Below are 27,917 nucleotides of genomic sequence, written 5' to 3'. Positions count from 1 at the left end.
CTATTTTCCTGCACGTGATTTATATCCTTAATGCTACTGCAGCATGAAGAGATTAGATTAAATAAAGAAAAATAAAAGTTAGAGTCTTTTGGGAAAGATTTGTACAGCTAGAGTTACTTTATGCCGTTCTGTTTGCTTTCTCCATTGTGATTAAAAGCAAGAAAAGGAAGGACTGGAGGGCTCAGCTGCACTCACTTAATTCCAGCTATGGAAAGGCAGCAGTGAGTGGAGCACAAGTTCTCTCCTGGGTGCCCCAAGATCTATGTAGAATGAATTACTGGTGGCAGCCTGGTTGTTATTTAGTTGTTGCGCATCAAAACGTTGCTACCAAATTCCTTTAATGGTTCCCTAAAATAACTAACAGTGTTACAGACAAAATGAATGAAGGCTGAGCGAATATTTTTCTTACCTCTTCTTTTAACAAGTAGCTGATGAGGATTAAAGCATGAAGAGCAGCATGCAACTGCCTATAAAGTTCTGCAAAAGGGAACTGGAGTTTCCCTTGCTACTGGCATCACTTAACCATGAACACTAAGCCACTGAGGAAAAGAGTGCAGGACTTTCTAGGTCTTATTGCATTCCTGTAGTTTTTAGTAACAGAGTATAGGTAACATACCTCAGCTAGAATTATATATATGTATATAAAACATAATAAATTTTATGGGTCTGAGGAGCCCCCCAGCAATTCCCATCATTTTGCTGGTAAGAAAAATGCAATTTTACCTAAACTGGTCTGATCTCCGAATTATCATATCAGATGCACGTTATTGGGGTTATCACTGTCATACAGAAACAACTAGCAGAGATGGAAAAAAAATAGAGACTCATACCTAATTTGGCTTAGTATGGTATGTGATCAAAAGGAGGAAGTAGGAGAAGTCAGAGTAGCTGTTGTTTATTTTTATTTTCCTTAATGTATTTTTCTTTGCCTGGTCCTTCTTCACTTAAAAATACCGGTGCATAACACAGCAGAAAAACTGACCCAATTAATAACCGTGGTTTGAACTCGCAGCCTGGCTGCACTCTCCAGGCTGGCTGCAGTTTGAAACAAGTGCTTTGTTACCTTTGCAACATCCTCATACGGAGATGTGTGCTGTCCCAGCCATTTCATATCCACATCCTGGAGATACACATGGTGCTACACCTCCCTAGAGCGAGCTGTGCATCTGATAATGCACCTCTCCCTGATGTTTCCCTTCAGTTGTGCACCTGCATTTTAATCTGTAGGAGGACTAGGTTGGAACAGCTTGTCACTGCAGTGTATCTAGTAATTATATTTGGGAAGAAAAAAAAAAAATCATGTGAAATTTCATGGTGATTTCTGACCAAATTTCAACCCCAGCATTTGAGAAATGTAATGTTTGAAGTTGGGGAAGGAGTGGGGGGCATTGTGGAAATGTTGTGTCTTAACATGGCAATGATTTCTTTTAAAGTGTCTGGGCTATAGCTTTAGCACTGGAAGGAAATTCTTGTATGACTTGATGTTAATGGATCTGTGGATCTGGGCAATAGTAAGGAATGAAATGTTAAAGATGTTACTCTGCTGCCAAAGACTAATGGTAGATACCTCATTGATTCATTGTATTTCTCTCATTGCCAGAAAACAAAAAAAATAAAAAAGAGGGAGAAAGAGAGAGGCAGGGAAAACCACCCTATAGATGGTGTGGTTTTAATTGATATCAGATAAAAAAGAATAGAAAGGAATGAAATGAGTTACTAATATTTATCTTTTTACATTTTGTAGCAGCACACAGACGCCCCAGCGAGACAGTAGCTTATACCACTGTGAAACACAGCATCCCTGCTGAACAGGAAGAACTTATCCATTTGCAGAAACAAGTGAAAAAGGGGGCAATTTCTGTGGATGAAGCCCTTGACAAATTTAAACAGTGGCAGAACGAAAACCGGAGACCACAGTCCGCTCTACAGGTATGAATCTGAACATTTAGGTTTCTTGATGTGAATCTTGATCAGTTTGGAAAACAATCTTATGAATTTTGGCTCCTATGTGTGAGGTGAAAAATGGGGGTTGTGATTTCTGGTGTTATGAGTGACATGCCCATCAGCTCCCAAGGCTCTTGTTGCTTATGGTTCTGGATCTTAGAGATACCTGTTCCCACTATTACTTGATTATTTGAGAGGCTTCCTGGCATTATTTTACCTAAATGTAGGTGCTGCTGCATTTGGTTAAAATCCCGAGTTAAATCTGTTCTCCTAAGACTTTTATTTTACGCTGTTAAGTGATGCGTAGGCCTATGCATCTTTTATGAAACCACCAACTTTCTGTAGCTGAACAAAACAAATGTGCTATTGAATAGTGTCAGCTAAGAAACGTAACTACTTCAAACATACATTGCTAATATATATTAACTCCAGCACGCTTTATGCCTGTCTGAAAGTGTTGAATCTACCTGCTGAAATTCACAATTCTCAGAAATGCTCTTCAGCTCCTTTATATTCAATGTATGGAGTAAATGAAGGTGCACAAAAACAAGATTTACAAAAGCCCACACAGTGAGTCACTGAGAGAATTGCATCAAAGCTAGACGGTATGCTTAAGGAGAAAGGCACAGTGAGGAGCTTTGTTAATTACTTTTAACAAGACAGCTGGAAGAAGAGGTTGTGCCCTCATTTTATATGAGGCCATGCATTAACAAAAATATTTTCTTGCTGTCTTTTAAGTACATTAGTAGAAAGAGAAAAACCAAAGCCAGTCTGCTGCTCAGTGGAGTGGGAGAGCTATTGGACGCTGATCGCAAGGAGAGATTAAATGCCCTTTTTGTTTGCATTTACTGAAGAAATCATACGAGCTTTGTCAGTGCAGTGGAACACTTAATAGCAGAAGTGCAGGGACCTGGAACAGCTTAGGAGCGCAGTGCACCAGCAGCACAACATGAGCTGTATGGCAGCAGTGCAAGGGCACGGGGTGGCCCCTTCTGGGTCTACCTGTGGCACTGCGCTGTCAGTCCAGGGGGTTACTTGGGTAGGTCTGATCTATGCAAAGATTTATTTAATTATTTTTTTTAATCTGAAGATGCCTGTATTTGAAGGGAAGATGTACTTGGCTTGGTTTCAGTGCTTAAGGGAAAAAGGGTGGTTTATACCCCCAGTTGCATGTCTGACTTTTAGTTTGTTTGGTACCACAGAAAACTCTTTCACCGTTACCCCGGTGTGAACATAATGAATTTACTTCATGCTAGCACTGTAGTTGTCTGGTCTTCACTGGGATTTTGAGGGAAAAAAAATCACTTGTCCAAAGCAAAAAATAAAAACCCAAGCCTCTGTAATCTAACCCCAGAATCAATACAACTCACTGATAGGAAAAAAAAAACTCCACAAGACTCTTGGGAATAAATGCTAAAATTAACATCTACTTGTAGCACATAGTAGATATTTTTCTGCCTTTAAAAATGATTTTTCTGGAGAGAGAAGTTTGGTGTTCAGAATGTTAGAGCCCAGCTTTTTATAGTTTTTCATTATTTCTACAGCAAACTTCTGTTATTGATTTCTGCTGTTTGTTTTTCACTTAAAGGAAGCAGTGCGCCACCTTAGAGACGCCAGTATTGGAAACAGACTAGGAAAGGAAAATTTGCATGTTAAGTTACACTTTCTTTTGGCTTTCAAAACACCAAAGACTTGAGCTGTTAATAAGTATACTGCAGAGGTCTGATCCAAAGCATAGGCAGACTTTGGCATGGGATTTGTAATGAGCATATCCTGCATCTTTCCACATTTAAGTTATTTTAATGTAATCGGTCCTTCAGCAGGGTCAAGATTTCATCCCAAAGATAAGCTCGGTGAGAGTTAATGGGGCAGAAAATTTAACAAGCTTTTCTGTAGTTGCTGTTTCCTACTGCTTTGTCATATTAGAGTAGATGATTTCTTTATGACAATTTACGTGATGACTTCAATATTTTATTTGTAAATCAGCTATCAATTTGCACTTGCACATTCTTGATGAGCTTTCTATTGCTACAGCAGTTCACAATTGTGACTCATTAGTAAAAGCTATGCCATTGGTCATTTAAGATGTTTTTTTCTCGCCTTTGTGAGGCGCAGTATAAATCACCTGTATTTCTTGCAAATGATTTTCTCTTATTATTTTGAAATATTAGATGGTATTGGCTTTAGGCTTTTGAATTCTATAAACTTTAGTATGTGCAAGTTCTTGGAGGGGAAATGTAGTGTTTCTTTTTTTACATTGGACTTAGTACAACCTTTCTATGTAAATAACCAGCTGAATATGTTATTTATTTCCTTACTGCAAGAGCAAAGACTAATCCACAGTACTGCTTTCATTATTCTATTAGGCAGTGTTGTGTTTACATAGACTTGATAGTTGAGATACTGTAATTAAGGGAAACTCTTGCTGGCCCAGAGGCAGAGTTGCAGTTCAGACTGTTTATTTCAGCTTTAATCTGAGTCCTCCGTGGTCTGTAGGGGGCCCGGCATCACCGTCACAAGGTGCTCAGAGCCTCAGGACCTGGGATTGCCACATTTGTTCTAAAAGCTGTTTTTCTGTAGGCAGAGCAAAGCTTGCCATGACACTAGGGCGATTGTGGGAAACCATGTGGCTGTAGGGTTTTATTTTAAGGCCACATCAATCCTGTTGCTGGTGCTGTCCTCCCTCTCCAGAATCCAGTTAGTTAGTGAATCATACCAGCAGAAATGTAGTATGAGCACCAGAATTTAAATTTTTCTGTAACAATAATGCTTGTATTATCCAGTAACTCAGATAATGATCACTATGTTCCCTTCTGATCCTAACCTCCCTGCCCTCTGTTATGCTGTTTTATTTCCTGTGATGAATATAAAGCAGAAATATAATATAAAGCAGAAACACAATAGGAAGAATAATTATGTAGGCCCCTCTCCTGTCCAACAGTACACATATTATCAAAGATTTAAATTCTTGAACCTAAGAACTGTTAACAGATGGAACTCTACAGCTGGAGGGATATTAATGACAAGAGTAAAGAAAGATCTCAGAAAAGCAATACCTAAGTCCAGACAGAAATAAATTGCCTGAAACAAAAATAACAATTGCATTCTTTTCTCTTCAATAATTCGTAAGGAAAGCAGACCTGAAAGCATTCATTGCAGAGACTTTTTGTACCACATGCCATTTAATGGAACTGTATGCATGAATGCCAGCAGTTCAGATGTGTTTAACAAATCCTAGTTCTTACCTCTGTATACAGACTCCCCAGCTGTACTTTTAAAAACATGGGACTATCTCCGAGTTCCATGTTTGAAATCAGGATTTGGAGATCCATTTTCCTAGGCTGTTTTGAAGACTTGATTTAGCATTTAAACAGATCCTATCAGAACCCTGTTAAAAAAGGAATTTGAGTTTTATTTAATGAGAGCAGAAAACTTCTGCTATAAGTAAGGAACGTAATTTTTAGTTTCTCTTTAAGAGAAATCTTGCTTCCACTGTAATGAAAGCTATTAATGAGAGGAGCAGTCATTTCAGTCTTCCATTGTAACATTTGCTACTATCCTGAAGTCTGTATCTCATTTTGCAACAGTTTTAATATAGGACTGCCTAGCACACACATACAAAAAGACTGCAAAGCAAAAGGAAATTCTGTCACTCTTGGAGTGAAATATCTACCCAAAAAAAAGGCAACAATAACTATTTTAAGAACAACTATATAAGGACTAAGCATATAGAATGTTCATTTGTGGAAAAGTACAGACAGGCAATAATTTGTCTCACTACTATGTAATAAATACATGGTCTAATCTATAGGCATTGATAATACCTTGCCTTTTTCTTTTGCCAAGAAGAGATGTAAGCCAGCCAACAGAACAGCAGCAACAAATCTTTAGTAAAATTTCATGGCAGTACATAAATGATTTGGGGACCAAAGCTCCATTTTCAAATGTGAACAACTTACATTTTTTTCAGGCATGCAAGGTTTCTCTTGGCACCTTCCCTGAAACCGCTGTAGTGCTGAACTAGAAGTAGTCTACTGCCTATGGGAAATTTTATCTGTAAGTTAGGCACATACATGACTTGGAAAGCCACTTTTCCAACCGTGAAATACCGTGAGACAAGAAAGACGAGAGAGGATAACGGGACGGAAACAGCTGAACTGATGATCTATGTCTCAGCATTTGAAGTCCTCACAGGTCTCCTGTGGCAGGCAGGTTACCGAACCAAGACAGCCAAAAGGCTCTCACAGCATGGTGGCTGCATCCTGCTGCTATAGGGTCCCACAAGGGCAGGACGAGCATCCAAACATGGTTAGACTTCAGCGTGCTCCGTGGTAACTGATTCCTTGCCCTTAAGCAAAAAGTGGAACTCTAGTTGCATGGGCTTGTGCTTGTCCCTGAGCAGAACAAATGGCAGCAGCTTAAATAACGTCTATATGAGGATGATGAGAGAAATTTCCTTTGAAGTCCTAAAAAAGCGTAGCTTCTACATGCACACTGTGTCCATATTCGTAACACACACGTATTTTTAAAAAACATACACAGTGCCTATCTGAATCTTGTAGACATTTGAGTTACCTGTACGAATCTCACTTAGCTGTTTCTGAAAATGAGATTTAAAAATCTGCCTTCTAGTGCAGTTACATTATGGCTCCTTATGTGCCACATCCCACAGATTTAGTCATCCAGCATCTAAAAATAAGTACAAAGTTGCAGAAACTACATAAGATGCTTTGAATTGCCTTTACATACATGTAGTTATCCCCTCGTAGCTGATCTCTGTGGAACCTGGAACTAGGTCTTGTTTTAGGGATACTGATTTGCGTTGTATAAGATTCCCCATCAAAATGGGGAATAACTGATAAGCTGCTCTCCACCTCAGCACAGCAGCAAGAACTGCTTCACTGCTGGGTAATGAGCAAGGCAAAGGCCACAAAGACAAATGATAACTCAGATGGACTTCAGAAAACTAATACTACCTTATGCAAATATTAAGCTCAGCCTTTAAGAAAAAAAAATAGTAATTTAATAGTTTTAAATAAGGACAGGCCTTGGGAGGCATGTCAGAGGCATAGTCCTCTAGTGACAAATACACCTGTGGGACAAACAGGCCATCCAGACTCTGCAGCTGTTCCAGTCTTGGGATCCTTGTCAAGACTGGCAGGGTAGCTGGTCTGCTGCGGAAGGCAAGGAGCTTTTTCCAATGAGTTTTTCACAGGGAACAGAAGTGAAGCCAATTTATTTCACAGCTGAGCTGTTGATCAGTAGGTACTTACCGGCTTGGTCATTACTGGTGTCTGTCTGTCACTGAGAGTGGCCTTCGTATCCAGAAGAACAACTTCACCGCCTGCTGCTGTGGACTGCTCAGTACAGACCCGCTCCCGTAAGGCACTGTGCAGTCAGGCCATTCCCTGCCATAAAAGCAACCTCCAACAGAACTTCTTACAGATTCTGATATCCACATTTGTAGACGCCTGTGACTGTAAAGCAGACGGTAAAGTTTAATTAAGTTTGCTCAACCAGCTGCCAAAGACCAAATCTCTTCCTCAGCCTCATCCAAAAACCACCCAGAGGAGCACAATGTAGCTTTCACAAACTGTCAGTTTATTGATTAGCTTCACTATCCCCCAATGTCTGGCTTCATTCCTCAACCCCTCATCAGCACCTTGCTTTTAGTCCAAGTTGCTTGCAGAGTGCTTATTCATCAGTTGACACCGCTCCAGCTTGCAGGTGGCATCTAAGGAGACATTTCCCCGAAGCAGCACTTAATCTGCAGCCTGGTGGCCAATAGGAAGATGAGCAATGACAGACCCTGATTTTGACATCTGGAGCCATGGGAACTCAAACTTCCTTACTGAACTCTGTTAGCCAAGTCAAAATAACTCAGCATCCTCAAGCATATATTAACTTTTGTAACATGGCACTGGAGTGTGTGGAAGTCATAAAAAATATTTTTTTTTCTTTCATGACTTCAGCAGGGCTGCCAGTCTTATAAATACGTATTTGTTGTCAGTTTATGATGCTGCCCATTGGACTTGTGAAGCGACATCTTTCACCTGGTTTATTTCCAGTTTCTTAAGTATTTTTAGCTTCATATGATGCTCACGGTTTAAAAAAAAAAAAAAAAATCAATTTCCTGCCCATTTGTCACCAAATCAGGTCTTCACAAGCCAAAGCCCACAGTAAAACCGTTAGCTAAGGAATTCAGAAAGACAACTGGATATTCTGTGTACTTACTCCTCAGGCCTTGCTAATATACTTCACCATCACAAATGCACATCTTTACACCACCAAAAGAGGCCAGCCGTGCTGTTAAAAGTACAAAGCCCACCTCATGTCATTCTCCCACACAACACTCACCTATTTTTGTGGCTGCTCTATTACTCCTCTGCTCCCGGGGATGTGTGCTGTATTCACATTTGAAGGAAAACACATAACAGGCGACTCACCCTAGGTATGTGTTTTGAGAATTATTCAACTTTGAAAGACATTCTGTACTGGCCTAATTTATCACTGATATATACATGACTATTCATTAATTGCATCTCTTTCTTTTTAGTGTCCAACAAGGACCCCAACACACAAGGAACAGATGCCTAATTAACAGAGGTAAGAGCATGTATACAAACACACACAGACATTATTCGTCATGGAAACTAATGCTTGTGAAAGTACTTTTCGTCAGAGTGCATTCACATAATCGAGTGGAAGAGCATCTCAGTCAGAGGTCTGATTTCACAAGATAAACATAACCAACATACATTCTGGTTTATATTAGAACTTACTTTTGCCAGGCTTCAACCTATTCTTGTTACCTCAGGGCAAATTTGCAAGCAGTTTGACACTCCACTAAAAGGCTTACAAATAAAAGCTATACTAGAGCGTACAGAACACACTAGCAGTATCAAACACACTGAATATTTAAATAAAGTTGTACAGATACAAAGAAGTTTCCTAGATCTGTACAAAAACGCTGATTAACCCAGAGACAGTGGTCATTTAAGTGCTTGAAAACTTACTGGTGGTGATACAGTCTCCCTGAACAGCAGAATTTTCTGATATTTGTTACTGATTTTGACTGTCTTGCTTGTGGGCACCTAATGAGATCTCTAATAGTTTCATCACTATTTGCTACCTGTGTCCTTCCACATATAATCGCATAGCAGTTTTAAAACTACCTGTCTGCCATTCATTGAAAATACATCATTAGGCTTACTGCTAAGAAGTAAAAGTAAATATTTTACAGCATTTATTATTTTTGCTTGTTTATTGTTTGTACATTTTAATCAATCCTGTTTTTCAGCCTCTGTGCTGAGAACCAGGTTACCAGGAACTGAACTTAGATCACCAGCTGAGGTTACAGACCTCGTGAATTACCTTGCATTCATTCTGAGCATTGGCTATAGTGAAATAATCACCTGGAAAATTTCCCTGTAAAAATGAAGGGAGCACACAAACTTTCTTTTGTATAGAAGGATGATTGCTATTAAAAGTGTAAGGCCAAGAACAAGGATGTCTGCATCCTGTCAGTGTATGCGCAAATCTTGTCCTTGAGATCTTTACCAAATTTATGATACCTTGAATAGTACCTGAATAAGCACTGAATTTCTTCGGTTTGTTCATCTCTGCAAGAATAGTCTGGACTGAGTAGCTCCCAAAGTCAGTTTAATTTCTTCTTCAGCTTCCATTCCTTTAGATGAATTTAGGCCCTGATAGGGATACTGAAACTTTAAAAATGGAAATTGTAGCAGTGAGTAGTATTTTGAATTTTTCATTATTAGAGTTATAAAAGGAACTAAATAGGATTTGTTCACAACAACAAAATGATACAACTTATCCCTGAAGGCAAATATAATAAAGGCTTTGTTAGCTAAGTTATTTTGATTCAATTTGCTTCTCCAGCTTTTCCAAGTCTGCAGAACAGCACATTATACTGGTATAGCATTATTTTTGTGGCACTGAAAACAGACAACCTTCAGTGAGGTCTTTGCTGCTGCCCTTCTTTTATGTAAGAGGGGAGGGCAACTTGTCCCTATGAGAACTGTATTCCCATGTCTCATCACTGGAGCCTGATGCTCTTCTGCTCACTGGAGTACAGTGCCTGCACCATAAAACAGGTACCTCCATTACTGCTGCTTATCTTCTAAATCTGTTCAGGCCTCTCCAAAATCCTTACAAAACTGAAAAAAAGATAGTTCTATGGCATGATCTGAAAATGAAAAAAAAATAACCTACTCCCTCCCTTTTCAAGAGGCAGCTCTGCTCCTACATGGGATTTCCTAACTGCTCTTTCCTTGAGTGGGGCTGAAGTCACCTACGCCAAATAGCTAAAAAAGCTCCGAAGGCTAACAGCCCTAAAGCTGGAAAGAACTGTTTTGATGAAAAACTTAGTAATAGCAGAGGTGCTTATAAATTGCAGATTGCTAAAGTGAGATGAATCATTCGAGGGGGGAGTGGGAACTACCCCTGGGGTTAGAATAGGTGATCTCTGTCGCTTTTAGAAAATCATCATGTGGGAGAGAGAAGGTGAATTAGATGTGGGAGAACTTGCTAAACACAATTCATCCAGCACATTCTATAAATTGCTTGTGAATTATCCATGCCAAATTCAGAGGATCTCTTCTTCTGCAAAATATGGCCTCTCTATAGCTTTCTTGCTGTTTGTTTTTGTTTTTTTTTTGTTGTTGTTGTTTTGTTTTGTCTCCAGATTGGTTCAGAGGAGTTACAATACAATAGCATTAAAGATAGTTTTGAAAAGCAAAGCCTTATAGAGGCACCTGTGCCATAACTGTAAAGCACCAGAATAGCCCTGGCAAGATTTAAAAAGCTTGGTAGTTTAGGGGTTATTTTTTACCCTCCCTCTTTTAAACCACTTACAGAAGTATTATATTAATAGAAAAATAACAAGGTTTGACAGGAAATGTTCATTTGCCTACACCAAAAATATGCATTTAAGGTGAAAGTCTAAAATTCTCTGAGAAACTGCATGTTTGAAATTAATGGTTTTAGTAGAAACCTAACACTCCAATATTCTTTGACAAAGCAATTAAATATAATCTGTGTACAGCACTTAGGAGGACTGGACATTTCCTGACCAGATAAAGAATTTTTTAAAAAAAGTCTGGTGACAGTCCATTACAAACAACTTCATAGTGCTGGATTTCCTTACGAGAAGTTGTGTGGAAATTTTTGTGTTTGATCATTAAAAAAAAAAAAAAGAGAGAGATAAAACATGCAAATACTACATTTCTCTTGGTAATATCATCATTCTGCAAACAACTCCAGCTCAGAACTTCTGGGCTATGTTGATTGCACCTCTCCACAGATCACCATATACTTTCTTGTGCAAGGAGAGAGAATACTGGAGCTGATACTCAGTAGGTGGATCTAAAGAAGGATACTTGTTGCGAGTCCCTCATGCTCATTTCAACAAATACTGTGTTTGATCTGTCTAAAACACCACAAACAGCCCATTCAGTAACATTTCTCATTATTTCTTACAGTGCAAATCTCCAGCTTTCCTCTGTTTGGCAATCCCCACGTCTCCAAGTGGTGTGCACCCCAGAGAAGCTCAGCCTCCAGCAAGTAACACTGCGCCCATCACATTTCCAGTGTCTTGGCATCACACACCTGGGCCAACTCTGGAAGAAATCCATTATCACAAGAGCGAATTAGTAAGACTCCTTGTGAAGTCACCACTAATTCAACACCCTTTCTTTGCTGATTTTTCTCTCCAGATTGACAGCTGAAGATATATATTAAGATATTGTGTGCTTCGGTTAATTGTTTATAAACTCATTTCAGTTTTTCAATAATGCTCAAGTGTTGTTTAAAAGGAGATTTTTATGCACAAAAGAGGAAGAATATGAAAAGTTACAAAGATCATGAAGTTATAATACACGAAATTTAGTTTTTACTTTTCATTAATACATTTCTGTATAAACTTTGTATATAAATTTGTCTTTCATAATAATAATAATTGTACTCCGTCGTGAGTTTAAATAATTATGTTCAAAGTGAAGCTAATTTCTAAAGTCAAACTGTATAAATTAAAAATGTAAATCAGTACTAATTATATACTAACGCATTAAAGTGATTACAAGAAGTATGTTTAAAGAAAACTGTTCTTTGTTTAATAAGTTGCCTAAGATAAATGATATCCAGAACAGAACAAAAAACCTCTTAATTGCATTTACACATTATAAATAAAGGAATAAACTACAATTAACGGGTATAATAGCCTGCGTGCACACAGTGCTATATTCCAACGTTTAAGTGAACATGTGATGATACAAGGAGGATGCAAGAAGGCTTGCTTATACCCAAAAAAGGAGAAAAAGATCACATATGCAACTTGCAGAGGGTAAAAGAACACTTTAAATTTCAGGTAAGTAGTAGTAGCTTAATGAGACATCTTCCCCCTTCATTATCTGAGCTTTGTGAAAACAGTCTTAAAATACAGGTAAGCATAATGTTGTCCAAAGAAGCCCCACAGAGATCATAGTCTGCTAGTCCATTAGTAGTATGTTCACTGACATCTTTAGGAACCTGAGCTGGTCATAGCGAGCCTCCCCTCAAGCTCTCAGTACTCTGAATCTGTGCTTCACGTATACTAAGAGATGCTTGCACTTAGACTTAGGAAAAACTGAAAACTCCTTTATAATCAGAAACCGTGAAAATATGCACAAATCTTGCTCTCTAACTACATGTTAATTTGGAAGGTGTGGGGGGGGTGGATTTGATCAGGCTTATGAGCACTGAGGGTCACATTTCCTCAATTTCAACAACTCATTGTGCCAAGACCCATTACAAATAAAAATAAGCCAGAGAGACAATATTGGGATTTTATAATAATGAGAGAACCTTGTAGAGGAGAGTTAGTGTCCGCATATGGTTTTAGGCTAATTAAAATTCTATTTCAAATGGGCTGATTAAACATTTTCAGGAAATTATCTGTTCTCTGGGGAAACCTCCCATTTCTGTTAGAAACACTCCCACAAATACTGCAGATGTATTGCTATGAAGTTATAAATATTCAGTGACTGCTGTATTAATGTGGCAACACAGCTTTGTATTCCATACAAAGGCTTCTCTTGAGCTATTTGAGCCAGAGCAAAATCCTTGAAATGTATAATGTCTCCCAGATCTGGAAATAGAGACAGTGCCTGCCAACTGAGGGACTTGAGATTTTCAGGCTTTATGGGAGTGGAGCTCTGAGGTTCGAGACTTAACTGGCCACGTAGAAAAGGATTGGGCAAAATTATTTGAAAATCTAGATGTGTATAAGGCGTACTTTTTTCTTTTAAGAAATTCCCCATCCTCCCATCCCCCAAAAAAGCATATATTCTTATAAACCAAGCTAGTCGGTGTGTCCCCGAGCAATCATTCCCAAGGAGGCCAAATATAAACAGAAGAAAAAAAGATAAATCACAAACAATTTCTTCAACTGCGTACCTGGAGTTTGCTTCTGTAGTGAAGGAGATGACGGGACCTTTCCAGGGTCAGTCCTCACGGACCTCCAGGCCAGATCCAGCTCCTCTCTGGGCTGCCAGGTGAGAGGAAGTGGCTCAGCGATCGTTTGCCTCTGTAAGAGGGCACCATGAAAATGCTGAGATTTCGGGTCAGTAGTAAACTAACAAAACTAGAACTTTCAAAAAACAGACCACAGAAACTTACATCAAGGAAATGTTTCAGGCTTACTAAGGGTGTGTGCGTGTTTGTGTCTGTAACAATTTAGCAGCTGTACCTGATCCAAACTAGAAGCCATCAACTCCCCCAGACTGTAATTTCCCTCTAAGGAGGGGGAGAAAAAAAAAGAAAAAAAAAGAGTGTTCTATGTACAAGAATTTAGATTTATGACATGTGGTACACGATACTCCACAATCTTCAACCCAGCGTGGTTTAGGCTAACCCATAACAAAGCAACTCACATTCTCAGTTTTTGCTGCTTCACTCACGTGCCCAGGTGCACCAAGTACAGCAGGTATGAGAGGTAGGTTCCTGTTCCAAGCCTAGCTTCAGCTCCAGTTGGGAATACAGCCAGGGAATTCCCTTTTGCTAAAAGTTTAAGCACAGAAGAAACAATCACTACATGGTAATAAGAACAAAGAAGCTGATAGAAATATAAAGGCCAAAGTCAGCCCTCAAAAAAACAAGCACAAGCCCCAGCAACATCAGTGAGATTTAAAAAACAAAAAGCTTCAGAAATCTTTGAACAGGGCGGACAGCAGAAGACAGTCAGTGCCCCCTCATATTTTTAATCAATGCAGCATTCTCTTAGTAGGGAATTTTCACAAGCAAGCTTTAGCCACTGAAGACACTGATAAATTTCAGGCCAGCCCTTCCAGCCAACACAAACTCTTTTCTTCTTTTTTAATCTCCCCCAGTTTCCTGAGGCTGTATCATTCTTTCAGGCAGCAAGTGCACCCAGCTTTTGACAGGCACAATGTCTCACTGTTGCACAACAGAAGTATAATAACAGTAAATATTTAAAACAGCTAAAGCTGTCACTGGAACAACTTTAATCTTGAGCCTTGATGTGCAAAAAGCAGTAGTATTTCCAGCTCCTGCTGCTGGGACAGCTACTTTTGCCACTGTCACAGAAGTACTGCTATCCTTCAGAGTGCAGACTAGTCTCAAAAGGATCCAAGAAATCAATGGGGAAGACATACATTGCCACTTTAGTGAAGAAATACTTGCAGCACCAGAGATTTGCTTGCCTTTATTGCTCTCATCTTCAACTGAGGGAGTATTTGACACAAATAGTCCAATGCCTCCTCTGACTGCTGGTATTTTAATGTAGAAGAGAAAAAAAAAAAACTCAGTATCTTTCATGTCCGATATCTCAGATCAATTGGTGCTGGTGTACAAAATCTTTTTTTCTTTTTTTTTCTTTTTAAATTGTATGTAATTCATGACAATGTGGCTTCTATGGTATGAAATTCCAAGCAACAAGTTGAAAACAGGGCTTTTGTTCATTTGGGTTTTGTTTGAGTTCCCCCCACCCCTGCTCTGAGGCAGACAGCTGAGGCCTGAGAGTAGGAATGAAGGGATGGGACAGATGCTTCCCCCCCTGCCTCCTTCAAAGAGAATTTCTGAATTTTGGTGTAGTTAATTGTGTGTAAGCTACAAGTAAAATCATTGTTCTTCTTCAAAAATAAAAGCATATGTTCTCCTCTTCTCTCTTGTGTTCACACTGTTTGCTGCTGCAGGATTTCCATGCACTTCCCCAAGGTGTGTCACAAAGCTTCAGACAAGTTTATCAGCAGACATTCTGCAGAAAGTCCTGAAGTTTTGCTAACCAAATGTGCATTACCAAGAGGAAACAGCAGCAAGTCTCACTTCAGCATGAACAATTACGTACATGTAAATCATGAGAGCCTAAAAGCCTAGCTGACCCAAGATCCCTGTTGTAGGTGCTCTACAATGTTATCAAAATTGTAAGCTAACAGATTCACTAACTGACCAACCAGCAAATCACCACCACTCTACCCCTGCAGCTATCAGCACCTATTCCATTGAACTCAACTGATAATCCATTCCAAAATGAGTATTTTAAACCTCGTAACACTGAAGAGAAAGCAAGCACCACAGACAAGTTCAGTGACTGCAGTTACCAGCAAGCCACAGCTCACGACAGGCTGCTGACCTCAAAGGGGACACGGATGGTTCTGCCTGGATGAGCCTCGTTACAGGGGAGGTTTCACAGAATTGTCAGTGCTCAAATATTTTCCACTTTTTGCTGAGGCAATTCATGGTTCAGACGTAGCTGGTCATCCTTGAGGGTGCAGTATGCCCATGCTGGATGCTATGAAAAAAAATATTTGTAGTGCAACAATAGTGTAATATACAGCAGAATAAGGATTAAGCTGATGTTCTGCCTTCGTGTTATTAAAGAAATTCCTGCAAGGGCTGTAGGTTAAGTGATGCAGGAGATTCATTCCAGTCCTGGTAGGAAATCATTCCTGTGACTTAGCAGGAGCCAAATGACAAGACTTACCCTGACAGTCCTCGAGGGGGTGTTAATGCAGGGAGGCAGGACCATGCAGACCGACTGCTCATCCCCTTCATTCACCGTGACCAGCATTGGGCCTGACAAGCTTCAGCATCACGGAAGCGACCCTGAAGTGAATCGCTGCAGAAGCAGGCCCCAAGCCACCCAGAAGCGAGGCGGGGGGACGTGCTCTGTCTTGCTCCACCCTAGGCACATCAGGCTGTAGTAACTGAAACCAAGAACTGCATGAGAAAGGCAGGAAAGAGTTGAATGGAGACAGAAAATGGTCCCAGGGAAGTGGCAGTCACCTTGGGCTGGACTGCTAGGACAAGCAAGTGGAAGGCCTGATCCAGCATCGCTGCCAGCTCTCAACAGTGGTGACAAAGCTTGAATGAGCCTCTTCTTACAGACAACAAAACCCAGGAGCAGAGCACCCAGGTCTCAGTGCTCACCTCTTCAAAGACCCTGTAGCACACGGCCAGCAGGTGTTGGACACAGGCAGCAAAACCACTGGAAGAGAGCACCAGAATTAAAAAGTAAAAAATGCATATATGAGCTGCAGTTGTTTGCAGATGCACGTTAAATAAGAAACATGCTCATATATCTAAGGCACATTAGTTGTCTGAACAGATAAAATCATGCATGGAGAACCTTTACAGTAAAAAAAATTATTGTTGCCATCTACACAGATCACCTACCTGGTGATACACAAAGAAGAGGAAAAAGAAAAAGCCAAAAGGCGAAGAAACACAAATGTGGCTGGGTTTTGTTTTGCTTTGTTCCCCACCTGTCTTTAACCAGAGAAGCAAATCAGAAGCTGGCTAGCTGCAAAATGGAGCCCACATTGGCTGTTGTGGTCACGGCACATGAAGGCAGTGTGGAGACACACCCTGCTCTGGTGGAAGGAGATGGAGAATGAGAAATGGTTAGGCAAGGGGGGAGCCTTTGTCTGCCTTTGTCAAAGTGTGCCCTCAAAAAGCCCATCACAGCCAATACAGCCACCAACCTACGTTAATCTTAGATTTTAAGGTGGATTCGGTCAATCTGTGGTCCAGAGCTGTGGTAAGCAAGGCTGACCGAAAAGTGGTGAGACCAAAGAAACCTCCACCTCAGCTCTGCAGAGGGTCCTTCTCTCCTTGATCCATCGAACAGCTTTTACCTCGCCGTTACACCATACCTTAACTTGCCTCAGTTTATTAAAACAAGGCTAAATCACACCAGCATAACTCACCTCTTGTGGTAAAACAACTTCAGTATTTTTCTTTTTCAGCATTAGATGCCTGGGGTAGGAGTAGAACAAAAGGGAAGAAGGAGGAGGCAACATTCTTCTGTTCCAATCATTTCTGTGCCACTTGAGCACTGTCACATCATTCCTTATTTTCTCCTGCCCACCTAAAGTAGAAGTTTACAAGATGCGAACATTGCAAAACAAGTCCTGGAGGAAAGGATGCATAATAAAATTCCTCAGGCAGGGGTATTTATTCTCTGGACACTTTTTGTTAGTGTGCCCTGCTAAGTGAGGGGTGAACACTGAACTCATTTGCCATCACACAGTACACATTACCTTGTTTTTATTATTATTTTCAGAAGTGTTATTAACAACATCCTGCATTCTAACAGTCAATCTGAACATTGGTCCAATTTCTTTTACCAATTTCACATACTGGATGTCAGATCTGTGCCCAATTGTATGCCTTGCAAAAAATACGTAACATAAACAAAACTGCACACTGGAGGCATTTCAGAGTAAAAGCACGTAGTGTTTGCAAAATTAAGCTGAGATCATGACTCTAGCAAAACGAGCTCTCTAAAGTATGGGCTGGTTTCCCCATATTGTCTCAGAGAAAGCTACACTTCTGCTTCTGCCATCCCTATGCCACCAAGCAAAGCTATTTTGAAATAGTAACACTTCCTACAGCCCAGTGCTGCAAAACACTGACTATTTTGCCTTGTAAGGACAACAGGGGTAGCATTATTTTATCAGACAAGGTCAGTCAGTCATTTGGTGGATGCAAAGCAGGCTTCCTTCCCTGTCCCGAATAAGACAAGATGGCTTAACCACTGGGTGGGGCTCAGCACATAAATATTCCTTGTGCTGGGATCTTCCCTCCCAGTATTCCTTTGCCAGCTCCTCCAGAGCAGTGACCGAGTGGCCGTGAGTCCCCAGTGAGGAGCCGGGTTAATTGCATGAAGGATGAAATAGAGTGACAGATTTCTGATGTTTGAAGTGATGGGAAAAAGGTAGCTCCCTCTTTGCAACACAGCTGAACTAAGATTTCAGACACGAGATTTGACTCTTCCAAATGCTACGGCCACAGCCACAGCAGTGCTGGTGAGCTATCCAGGCCTGACCGTCATTACAACCCTTCGATTATTCTTTGTACAGGGGAACTAGTCTGTAGGTCACCTCTGAATGAGAGAGGTCTGACTAGCTCCAAACAACCCAGATTAATAGTTAGGATTGCAAAAGCTTGTGATTTCAAGTGTTTATGGTCCTTCTGAAGAAAAGCAGAAGTTTGACCTGCACAGCCCATCTAGCCACTGCCCAAATGAAGTCGAAGCAAAGTCCAACCAAATTATGTACAGTTATGGCAGGCTCCACTTCCCTGAGCTAATTTAAGCAGCCCTCTTACATCTCAGCAAGGCAGCAGTACAAAACGTGATGGTGTGCCTGATGAGGCACGTGGATTTTGTTGCTCACAGAAGAACGTGTGTATTCCTCTGGTACCAGCAGCAGGTTGGAAAGAGGCTGCTTGGCCAAGGGCAGGGTGCTGCTATAGCTCATTGTCCTCCCCAAAAACTCAAAGGTGACAAAGCAAGCCACAGCCAGGAGTACAAATTAGCATAATTGAAAACCAAAGCTAATGAGGTCAGACAGGGCTCATTCCACGGCCTCACCTACGGAAAGGCGGGTGAACCCCCCAGTCCCAGGAGAAGCCAGACAATAACACTTGTTCCTCTCCTGGTGTTCGTTGCTCCAACACTTGCTGCATCCATGTGAACAGCTCAGCCTGCCGCCTGCTCTTCCCTTGATTCCCCCCATCTCAGCTCAGTACATGCCTGGAGGAAGGGAAGCCAACAGATATCCTGCCCATGCGCTTCCCTCCTGCTTGGTCACCGACACAGCAGGCCATAAAGGACGAGTTTTGCTCTGCGACACGCCTGCTAACGCAGGCATTGAGCATTTTTGTTCATATCACTTTGTGTTTATTCCTCCCTTGCGTTTCTACATAACCAGCTACAGCCGAACTACAAGACAGAAGCCATCTCAGTGATGGAAAGGTTCCCCTTTTCCACAAACAGGTCACAGATACCATCAAATTGAATGGGCTAATGAAATGACTGCACGTCTGTTTTGCTTCACTGACCTAATCTGTTTGCTAAACACTTCAGGTTTTAGGATATCAGAAAATCCCCCAAGTCAGTCGGTTGCTCAGTCGCACACAGCCAAGCTCTCCTTATCTAGCAGCTTTCCGTGGAGCAGTAAGTTAAGCGAGATTCCCTGTGCTCACAGGAGCTGCAGCCTACTAGATCAGGAAATTCAAGCATGCTTTTAAGAGCGCTGGCATCCAAGGTATTTTCCCCACTCCTAAAGAGAGCGTAGAAACAAAACTACACCCAAGACAAAACCAAATTGAATTCAAATGGCTGGGGGAGTAAGGACCTCTCGATCCTCTCCTTGCTTGTATACATCATTGTAAAGAATATATTAAAATGGTGGGTGAGCCAGCTCCAAGCCTTCTCTTTCCACCCACAGCTTTTGTTGCATTTACCTCCATTCAATCAGTCATTCATGCTCCCTCAGCCACTCGCCCACATCTATTCCTTGCTGACAGCCCAGCTGCACGTATGCATTCAGAACCACAGTAACTGCTTTTGTGATTCTGGTATTGAGAGAAGAAAAACAGAGGAGAGAGCGGGCTCTGAAAGGCTGTGCAGCATGGGCCGCTGCAGGTTGACATCACACGCTCGTGTAATGTGCCAGTGCTCCAGCTAACTGATGCAAAGCTGCGGAAACAGCCCCCAGGGGCTCTTTGCAAGAGCAAGTACTTGCTAATTTTAGATCGGAGGCAGCCTCGGTAACCATCAAACATGGGAAGTGGGGTTTTCAAAGAAGCTGAAGGCAGCTGAAATTCAGCAAGAACTAGGTGCCTGCTTCTCCTCGGCCTGCTTGAAGAGTTCTGCCTTAACAGCCATGGAAAAGACAGCTCCCTGATACAGCCTCCGGGCCGGAGGCAGCCCCACAAGGCCTGGGAGCGCAGGGACAGCTCACACTGCCTTGCTGCATGTTTTCTCTGTGATAGCCCCCATCCCATCACCTGAGACAAAACAGCTCCTGAACTGTGACACAGACCAAACCTGGAGACGCTGTTGGTTGCTGCTGGGTCCTCGAGTGGGAGAGCTGACACCACCATGCTCGATCAGATGGGGATGAGAGACATGAGTTGAGCATTGCCTCATGTGTCACACTGTCCGGCTCTTCTCCCATCTGGAACAGATTTATCCGCCTCTCCCTCTATTCAGAAAGAAAAAAAAAATCTTACTAAAAAGGAGGAGGCCTGGACATTCCCCTCACCACACACTCCACATCATAATAAAGGATCGTTACTGAAGCAATTCCATACAACAAAGTTTTAGGAGACAAAGCAGTCACCTCCTACAGGCACCATCAGAACTAGGGCACTCAGGCACATCCCAACCCACTCTTTTTTCCTCACATTTTTCCAGAAGCATTTGTCCCTCTTCCCCCAGGGCTCAAGGCAAGCCACCAGGCTACAGTTTTGCCTCACAAAGCAAAGAGCTCAGCATGGCCCAGAGGCGAGCTATACAAACATTTCTGCAAGCAGTATTTCAGGCTCTCAGAAGCCCACTTGATGAACCTGGGTGTTACCAGCATGACATGATATATGCAATAGCAAAGGGAAGACGCAATGTGGCATGGACACAGAGCACAGTAGCAGGAACAGCATAATTCCCTCACTTTATCTTCATTATTTGACAGTTCACCATCTCTTCAGGACGAAACCCACAATCTCTTATCAGCTGATGTGCTCAGATGATTGCAGTGGCGCAGGCTGCAGTAAATTCTCCAGCAACCAGACTGTAACAACCCCCGTTGCTGCTGCAGATTGAAACTGCCATTTTAATCTATTTGGTTTTCGGGTAGGTACGGGTTGCTTATGAATCACCGTGTCTCAGTGGAGCAGACGGGCTGGGTTACAACTTGGCTAGATAACCGGCAGCAAACAAAAAAGATTGTACAGCAACACGATATGCAAAGCACAAAAAAAAAAGTATCAAGGGAAGGCTTTCAGCTCTGAACACGTGAAACCAGGCTTCTGAATTATACAGGCCATTAAATAAATATGCCAGTCTCAAATGTGGTGACTACCTGCTAGGGCTATAGCGCAGGCTTCACTCTCATTTTAAAAGAAATGAGGAGGAAACAGAGGGATGCTCTCCCTACTCACGTGTTGCTGTTGTAAGCCACCAACTGCACTTCTCCGGTGGTGTCACCACCCTGCCGCAGGCATATGCATGTACCACCCAGGAAGATTTTGTCCTTGTGATCAGAGCTCCTGCAGGGGATGAGGGCGTTAAGCTCTGAGATTCACTCCAAATCTACTCATGGGACTTGGAGCCCAGAGGACAGGGCTGTCCAATGCATCCCTCAGGTGGTTTGGCCACAGAGCAGCAACTCAGCCCTGTTCTGGGGCACCGAACTCTGGAGGATCAAAAACCCATTTGAAAGGAATTAGGGACGCGACACCTAGAAGCTCGGTGCTGCATCATAAAACCTGTGCTCGTTCAGCCATCCAGCCTTCTCAGGTCTTCCTAGGCAATTAGCAGTTTTCACCTAACTTCAAAAAGCACAAAGCTGCTAACATAAAGCGTGCATTTCCAAGGCTAAGGCGTAAGACAGCATTACAGCACATGCTGCTGTCTTGGCCAGGACAGAGAATACAAGAGAGCTTAGCAAGGTGGCCTAAAAGTTCCCTTTTTGGCTATTTTATCTGAAAATGTTTACTTGTTGCCGAAATGTGTGGTGCTTTTTCAGCTCTACAGCTGGCTGCATTGCAGGGATGGGTGAATTCATGTTACCCGTAACCACTGCAAGCCTCCTGGAGACTAACTTCACTGTGAAAGGCATCTAGCAAACAGAAGACATTTATTAGTAGCAGCAGGGGAAGCAAATAATGGGGGGAACACTCTTCAGATGCTTTAAGATATTTAAATAAATGAGCCTTAAAAGCCATTTATTTTGGAACCACTGTTGCCAATGATTAACACGTCCTAACAACTCAGCCTTGCGATAATCTCTTTGGGCAGACAAAGAAACATTACATTAACCTACACCGCTTGTTCTTAATTTCTAAACTGCATTTTCATTAAGTTACTCTAGGACACGGTAGCCTAGAGGTCCAACAGGAATGGAATTGGTTTTTTTTCAGATATCCACAACCTAAGGATGGCAGGCTTTAAATCAGTACCTTGCATTAAATGGAATGGCTTCTCATTGTACTCACCGCCGAGTGGGATTTAACAAAGCAAAATCAGTAGCTCTGCTAGCAAATCATTTTGTAATTAATCATATTGTCAGAAACACCCTCTGCTTTCTCTTCCCCATATTCAGGCAACTACATGGTAGTAAAACTGGCAGAGACATGTCTCATCATTGTCATCTGTGCTGTTGAAGGCCATTTTAATTATTTTATCATTAAACTTATAAAAGATTCAGGCAGTTCCTTTGGTGTTTTACTTTTGTTTGTTTGTTTTTGGTTTTGGTTTGTTTGTTTTGTTTTGTTCATTTATTTTAAATTTACTAAGAAGCTGGGGAGTCAGTGCTCCAGTAGTCAGCAGCGGGGTATGGGGAGAAAGAGGATGGATGATACAAGAAGTCCTCCCAGTGTTAAGGTCTCTAAACTGAGGCCCAGAAAACACATTATAAAGAAATGGAGAAGGTTCAACTCAGCAAATAAAACTGCACTTGTCAGTCCCAACACTGGATGTGAAAGCATAATTTGTAATTAACATTTTAGCTGATACATGCTTTGTTAGTCTTAGCATTCATCCAGAATCTGACTTCTGCTGTAATATATCCACCCAAAATTCTTTTTAAGTTTTGGCAAATTGTTTTTGATCAATAGCATTCCTGCTAATAGCCAACTTCCTACTTGGCGTCACAGCGTACCTTCAGCTTCTTTTCAGATTTGTGCCGTGCTGGAGAGCTCCTTCAGTTACAACTCTTCTTCAGAGTGCTTGCAATGCATGCCTAGAGTGCAAAACCGTGCTACAGACGCTCCCTTGCCAGTCCAGGTCCCAGCTCAGAAACCAAATACGTTATATGTAACATTCAACCTACATTAAACATGGGTAGGGTTAATTAAGACCGCTTGGGGCAGCCTGCAAATACTGATTCCAGAGCTCCAATCAGCTCAGATAATATCTGAGCACCACTGAGATGTGATGTGTTGATAAAGCAAACCTTGCAGTAAGCCTAGGAAAAAAAAAAAATTGTGACAAGCTTCAGGAGGGCTGAAGTCACAGGGCGATGAGATGTCAGCTTGAGTTCACATTCTTGTGTCAGGTACATTTTTCTTTCCAGTTGAAATAAAACATATATTCTGCAGGAGCCTGGATGAGAAACTTGGAAGAAGCACCTAGCAATCACTTTGATTAGTTCAATGAGAAATTCTGCCGAATCTGCAACGGTTGCTAAAGCAGGCACAGACATCTGTATTGAAGTAAGAAACTGATGGAGGACAAAGGTGAAAACACATTGCTATTTCTAAAGATTTAGTTGTTTCCTCTTTAGATAACATGCTTTAAACTGCTTCCACCTACCCAATCTTCAAATTTGTTGTTCTTTTCCATGTTTTGCACTATGGGGTAAGCGTGTAAGACCAGGGAGGTTAAGATCAGAAAGCCATGTAAGAAAGGATAACACTGGAATATGTGTAAAGATACAGAAGGAATAAAATTGAAAAGCCTATTAACTGTACCTTCATCATACAAAAGAGTGAACCCAAAAGGCAAGTTTAAGAAGCAACGGAAAGAAAATACCTATATATCAGCCACTGAAAGTCTTGCCAAAAATATAGCTGAAGCCGAGAATTCACCTATTTAAAAGGGTATTTGACACACATAGTTAATTAGATTTACACATTCATAAAACATACCTCAGGACATGAGCTAGTCACTGGACTCAGGGAAAAAACATGGATAATGGATATTTTATACCTATTTCCATCACAATTTATATGTTCCTGCCTATTCTTTGCAGCAAACGTGAGATTAGCCTCTGGTTCTCTTCCCACCTCACACAGCGTACTGACCCCCAGCTAATGGTATGAAAACTCATCCTGGTACCGCTGCTGTACTCTGCTCTCGTTTTATTCTGGAACCAGATGTAGTCAAGAAAACACTTAAATGTAAGGAATCCCAAACATTGTTTAAACTCATCCACAGCTTTATTTATGGTGTATATATTTCAGCCGCATTTCCCTTAACTAAAAAAAAAAAAAAAAAAAAAAAAAGATACACTGTGAGCCATGGTAATGAGCACAACCATTCATATGCCCTTTTGAAATCCATTGGAAAGTAAGAAGCAGCATATGGCTTTGATACCGGTGCTGGGAGTGACATTTTAAAACCAGCAGGAGCTCAGGGCCGTAGGTCATCTCCTTCCTCCCGGTACAGCCCTAGCACGAACAGCAAGCTGTCCCTGCTGGACGGGCACCATGGTGGCATTATGCCATGAAGGGCTGCCCAGCACCCACCTCTGCACTTTGGAAGTAATGCACTGGGTGCTAACCAAGAGGAAGCCAAAGAAAAGGCTTAGCAGAGCCCCACAGGCAGATCCCATTCAAAGCAAATCCAGCTATGCAGATGGTCAGAAGACAAGTACGTTGGGATTTCTTTGCCATCTAACATTTTGCAGTATGCCCCAGAAGAAACAAAATCAACAAATTATTGCAGTGAAGCAATCTTGTTAAGAGCTACAAGGAGTAGTGCTAACTATTAAGGCTTCAAGTTCTTCCAAATTGACTTCAAGCAGTCAATTAAGTCAATTAAGTAATGCGCTCTTACTCACCCCTCCCAATCTGTTCTCCAGCAGCTCAGGACTTCAGGAATCTTGGAAGTTTGGAAAAGGAATATTTACTAGGGGTAAAATCACAATTGTGCTTGATACGTTCTGTTTGCTTTGATACGCTTCATCTAGATCCCACTTCCTGCATTAAAACAAAGGGAAACGTTTTATTGATTCATTTCAAGAACAGTAGATGGATCCAAATAGCTATTCTTTATGACAAAACTGTCGTTTCTTTCTACTTCAACTGCTATTAGAGTTTTATTACGGTTTTGGGGTATTATGCTTTTTTATGATCACAGTTAAAGATGTATACATGCAGGAACTCGACTGATCTTCTAAATAATTTATTATACATAGAATAAGCCACCAAATTAGTGCCATTTATTATAGTCGGGAGGCATTGAAGAAATTCACCGTTTTACTCTACGTCCCCACATTTTCTCAACATCAAGAGGCCAACAAAATCCTCAGTAGGAAGTCAGGTCAGGTCAGTAACCTTACAGCACAGAATCCAGTTCTTTGTATGCACGAATGGGATGCTGCTTGTATAAAGCTGCTTTCAGTACAACCCGATGCAATTCATATTCATTTTGTCATCTTTTGATAAAGGGTTGTGGGGTTTTGGTTATTTGTTTTTTAAATGATGCAATATACATGTAGAAATGCATCATCCACCTGCTTTTATAGTCAAGTCCTGTTTGCATGATTTTTGTCATATAAAAATGTTTGTCTATCTCACTCTCGCATTTTCTTTTTGTTCCTTCCATTGAGCTTTTGCAACTAGATTATTTCCAGCATATCTGCAGTCCCTGCCTTCTGAATTACCCTGACGTTACATTTATTATTTATGTCTTATGACAAAATAATATCACTCCTAGAAGACACATTGCAAGCATGTTTTCCTTATAAAGGGCTCTGAAAGCACTGGCTGGTACATACATGAAAGCATCTAAGAGGAACCTTACTTCTAATCCTTTCCATCCTGCACTTTGGGTAGTGATTCACAGTTATGAGGCCTGGCAAAAAAATATTGCTGTGATTTTCTTTCTTTTTACTGTTGCATATGAACAGTGAGGCAGTGGCATTTTATTTGCTTTTTAAATGAAGGCAACAAGCCAGAGGAATTTGACTGATTTTAGTGGTGATTATGAACTTCCATATGAGGTTTGTAAAGGCATTGTATGGCAACATTTGACTTTGACAACAAAAGAGCTCCAGGGACTAGTAGGAGGTGTTTTACACTGCCTATGGCTGCTTGCTGGAAATGCAGCTCACAGCAAGTGGCTGCTGTGCTTCTCCTCGGCAGACACACTGTTCCTAACTGCTGCTTGAATTGGTGAGGAATCAGGTCTCACCAAGTACAGAGACACTACTCTAACCTCTGCCTGCTTCTCCTATGCCCCCTTCCCAGCCCTCTTTTCCAACACTGAATTACTTTTTCCCATTCACTCACCTGTCAATTCAAAACACGGAGCATTTTTGTAGGCACACTTTTCAAAACTTTCTGTGGAGAAGTGGGAGAAAAAAAGCCACCCTACCATTTAACACAATTAGCATGAAATGCTGCCTGGGTAAGAGGCTTCCACTCCAGAAGCACAGGCACAGTCTGTTACTCTACCTCAGGGTTGCTTTGGAAATACGATATAACTAGCTTCACCAATTTCACTGAAAGCAATTGTGCTGCTACTATCACAAGTTATTATCTACAGAGAGCAGCAATTTAACTTACCCTGAGAAGCAGGAATACCATGTGATAGGATGGAATATGGGCAATATTTATTGCAATTTAGAGTCACATGAAACTGGGGGGGAAAAAATTAGTTATACAGGGTGGTACAGGGGTTTGGTTTATTCCTTGCCATTGGAATTCCTGTCCTCCTACCCCTTGGAGCCATGCTTTAGGTGAGAAAGAAAGCATTTGGTTTCCTAACTTTCCTCTTCTCTTCCTTTTCTTCTTGCATGCCCCAAAAATCAGCTCAGTGAGTTGCCAGGGATTACGGAAAGGCAATTAGGCTAGTTGCAAGAAGAGCTACAGTCCTCATTTTGCAAACAGCCGGGATGTGTTTCTATAGGAAAACTGTATCTGCTACAGCTGTGCATGAACTGAGAAGCCATCTTATGCTTGTGTCCACTCCATAAAGAAAAAAAAAATATTTTCAGCATGTTCCACTGTGCAAATCAGTGAACAAACATTTCCTGTGATATCCTGTCATTACCCTTGGAAAACAAAAAATATCTTGAGGTTACCTTTAAAAAGCAAAACATCCAACAAGAGCAAAATCGGCCCTGTTGAAATGGTCCAGACTTCAAGTCCACCTTTTCCAGCCCCAAAACCACTTGTCATTACTGTGTTAGCAAAGGACTTAGAGGGTTCTTCTGAAATAACCTGCCAAAGAGACAGATTTATTTTCAATCCTCCTTTAGAAGTAGTTTTATGACCTTAACAAGTGACTAAAGTCTCAGCATCATTCTGTAAGTGACATATTTGATATAAAAATAGTTATTTGTAACTACAGAAGTGTTAGTATTGTGATCGGACTGTATTAAACAAAGCCAGGAGCCAGACCACGATTATCTGTGCCTAGAGCAGCTTGCAAGGGAGAAAGGAAGGTCTGTAGTCCCATAAACTACTTTCAGGAAAAAAGGTGAGCAGCATGAGAAAGGGAAGCACCCATTTATTTAAATAATATAAGCAATAATCAGAACACAGACTATTTCAGCAAAAGTAGATATGAGCCCCACAGTATGTTTTATGTTTCCCTGGTTAGAGGCTTAACTTCATTTTCAATATGTATTTGATTTTGCAACCACTTTGCCTTTTCTTTCACAATTTGTTATTTCACACAGTAAGAAGCACGGCCATAGTGGATTTAAAATCAAGCACAGCTA

The 27,917-nt window shown here is 41.2% G+C and overlaps 1 protein-coding gene and 1 long non-coding RNA gene across 14 annotated transcripts in view; one reads left to right on the top strand and one right to left on the bottom strand.

Annotated features, from left to right (window-relative positions):
• BANK1 (B cell scaffold protein with ankyrin repeats 1) overlaps positions 1–12,062 on the top strand; it is a 138,585-nt gene extending 126,523 nt beyond the window's left edge. For 6 of the 8 annotated variants that reach the window (XM_038178682.2, XM_038178677.2, XM_038178679.2 and 3 more), the window contains 3 exons: positions 1,745–1,929; positions 8,501–8,550; positions 11,445–12,062. In XM_038178682.2, the coding sequence (XP_038034610.2) occupies positions 1,745–1,929; positions 8,501–8,545 (230 nt within the window). In that variant the 3' untranslated portion in view covers positions 8,546–8,550; positions 11,445–12,062. The remainder of the gene's footprint in view (positions 1–1,744; positions 1,930–8,500; positions 8,551–11,444) is intronic. The other 2 variants (XM_072036978.1, XM_038178678.2) reach the window with 1 other exon arrangement.
• Positions 447–27,917, bottom strand: part of LOC110352340 (uncharacterized) — a 39,078-nt gene continuing 11,607 nt past the window's right edge. The window contains exons 3-17 of one of the 6 annotated variants that reach the window (XR_011808859.1): positions 25,029–25,167; positions 21,406–21,513; positions 20,289–20,450; positions 17,166–17,326; positions 16,243–16,444; positions 15,941–16,163; positions 15,590–15,748; positions 13,872–13,998; positions 13,396–13,525; positions 11,443–11,582; positions 9,531–9,668; positions 8,302–8,348; positions 7,218–7,421; positions 5,190–5,332; positions 447–1,264 (exon numbers count right to left, since the gene is read on the bottom strand). This is a non-coding gene — a long non-coding RNA (uncharacterized lncRNA). Of the gene's footprint in view, positions 1,265–5,189; positions 5,333–6,566; positions 6,634–7,217; positions 7,422–8,301; positions 8,392–9,530; positions 9,669–11,442; positions 11,583–13,395; positions 13,526–13,871; positions 13,999–15,589; positions 15,749–15,940; positions 16,164–16,242; positions 16,445–17,165; positions 17,327–20,288; positions 20,451–21,405; positions 21,514–25,028; positions 25,168–27,917 lie in introns of those variants that run through there. The other 5 variants (XR_011808857.1, XR_011808854.1, XR_011808858.1 and 2 more) reach the window with 5 other exon arrangements.

The sequence above is a fragment of the Anas platyrhynchos genome, chromosome 4 (genome assembly GCF_047663525.1).
Source record: "Anas platyrhynchos isolate ZD024472 breed Pekin duck chromosome 4, IASCAAS_PekinDuck_T2T, whole genome shotgun sequence".
Lineage (NCBI taxonomy): Eukaryota > Metazoa > Chordata > Aves > Anseriformes > Anatidae > Anas > Anas platyrhynchos.
The sequence above is the reverse complement of the archived record's forward strand: the minus strand, read 5'-3'. Positions and strand labels throughout refer to the sequence as shown.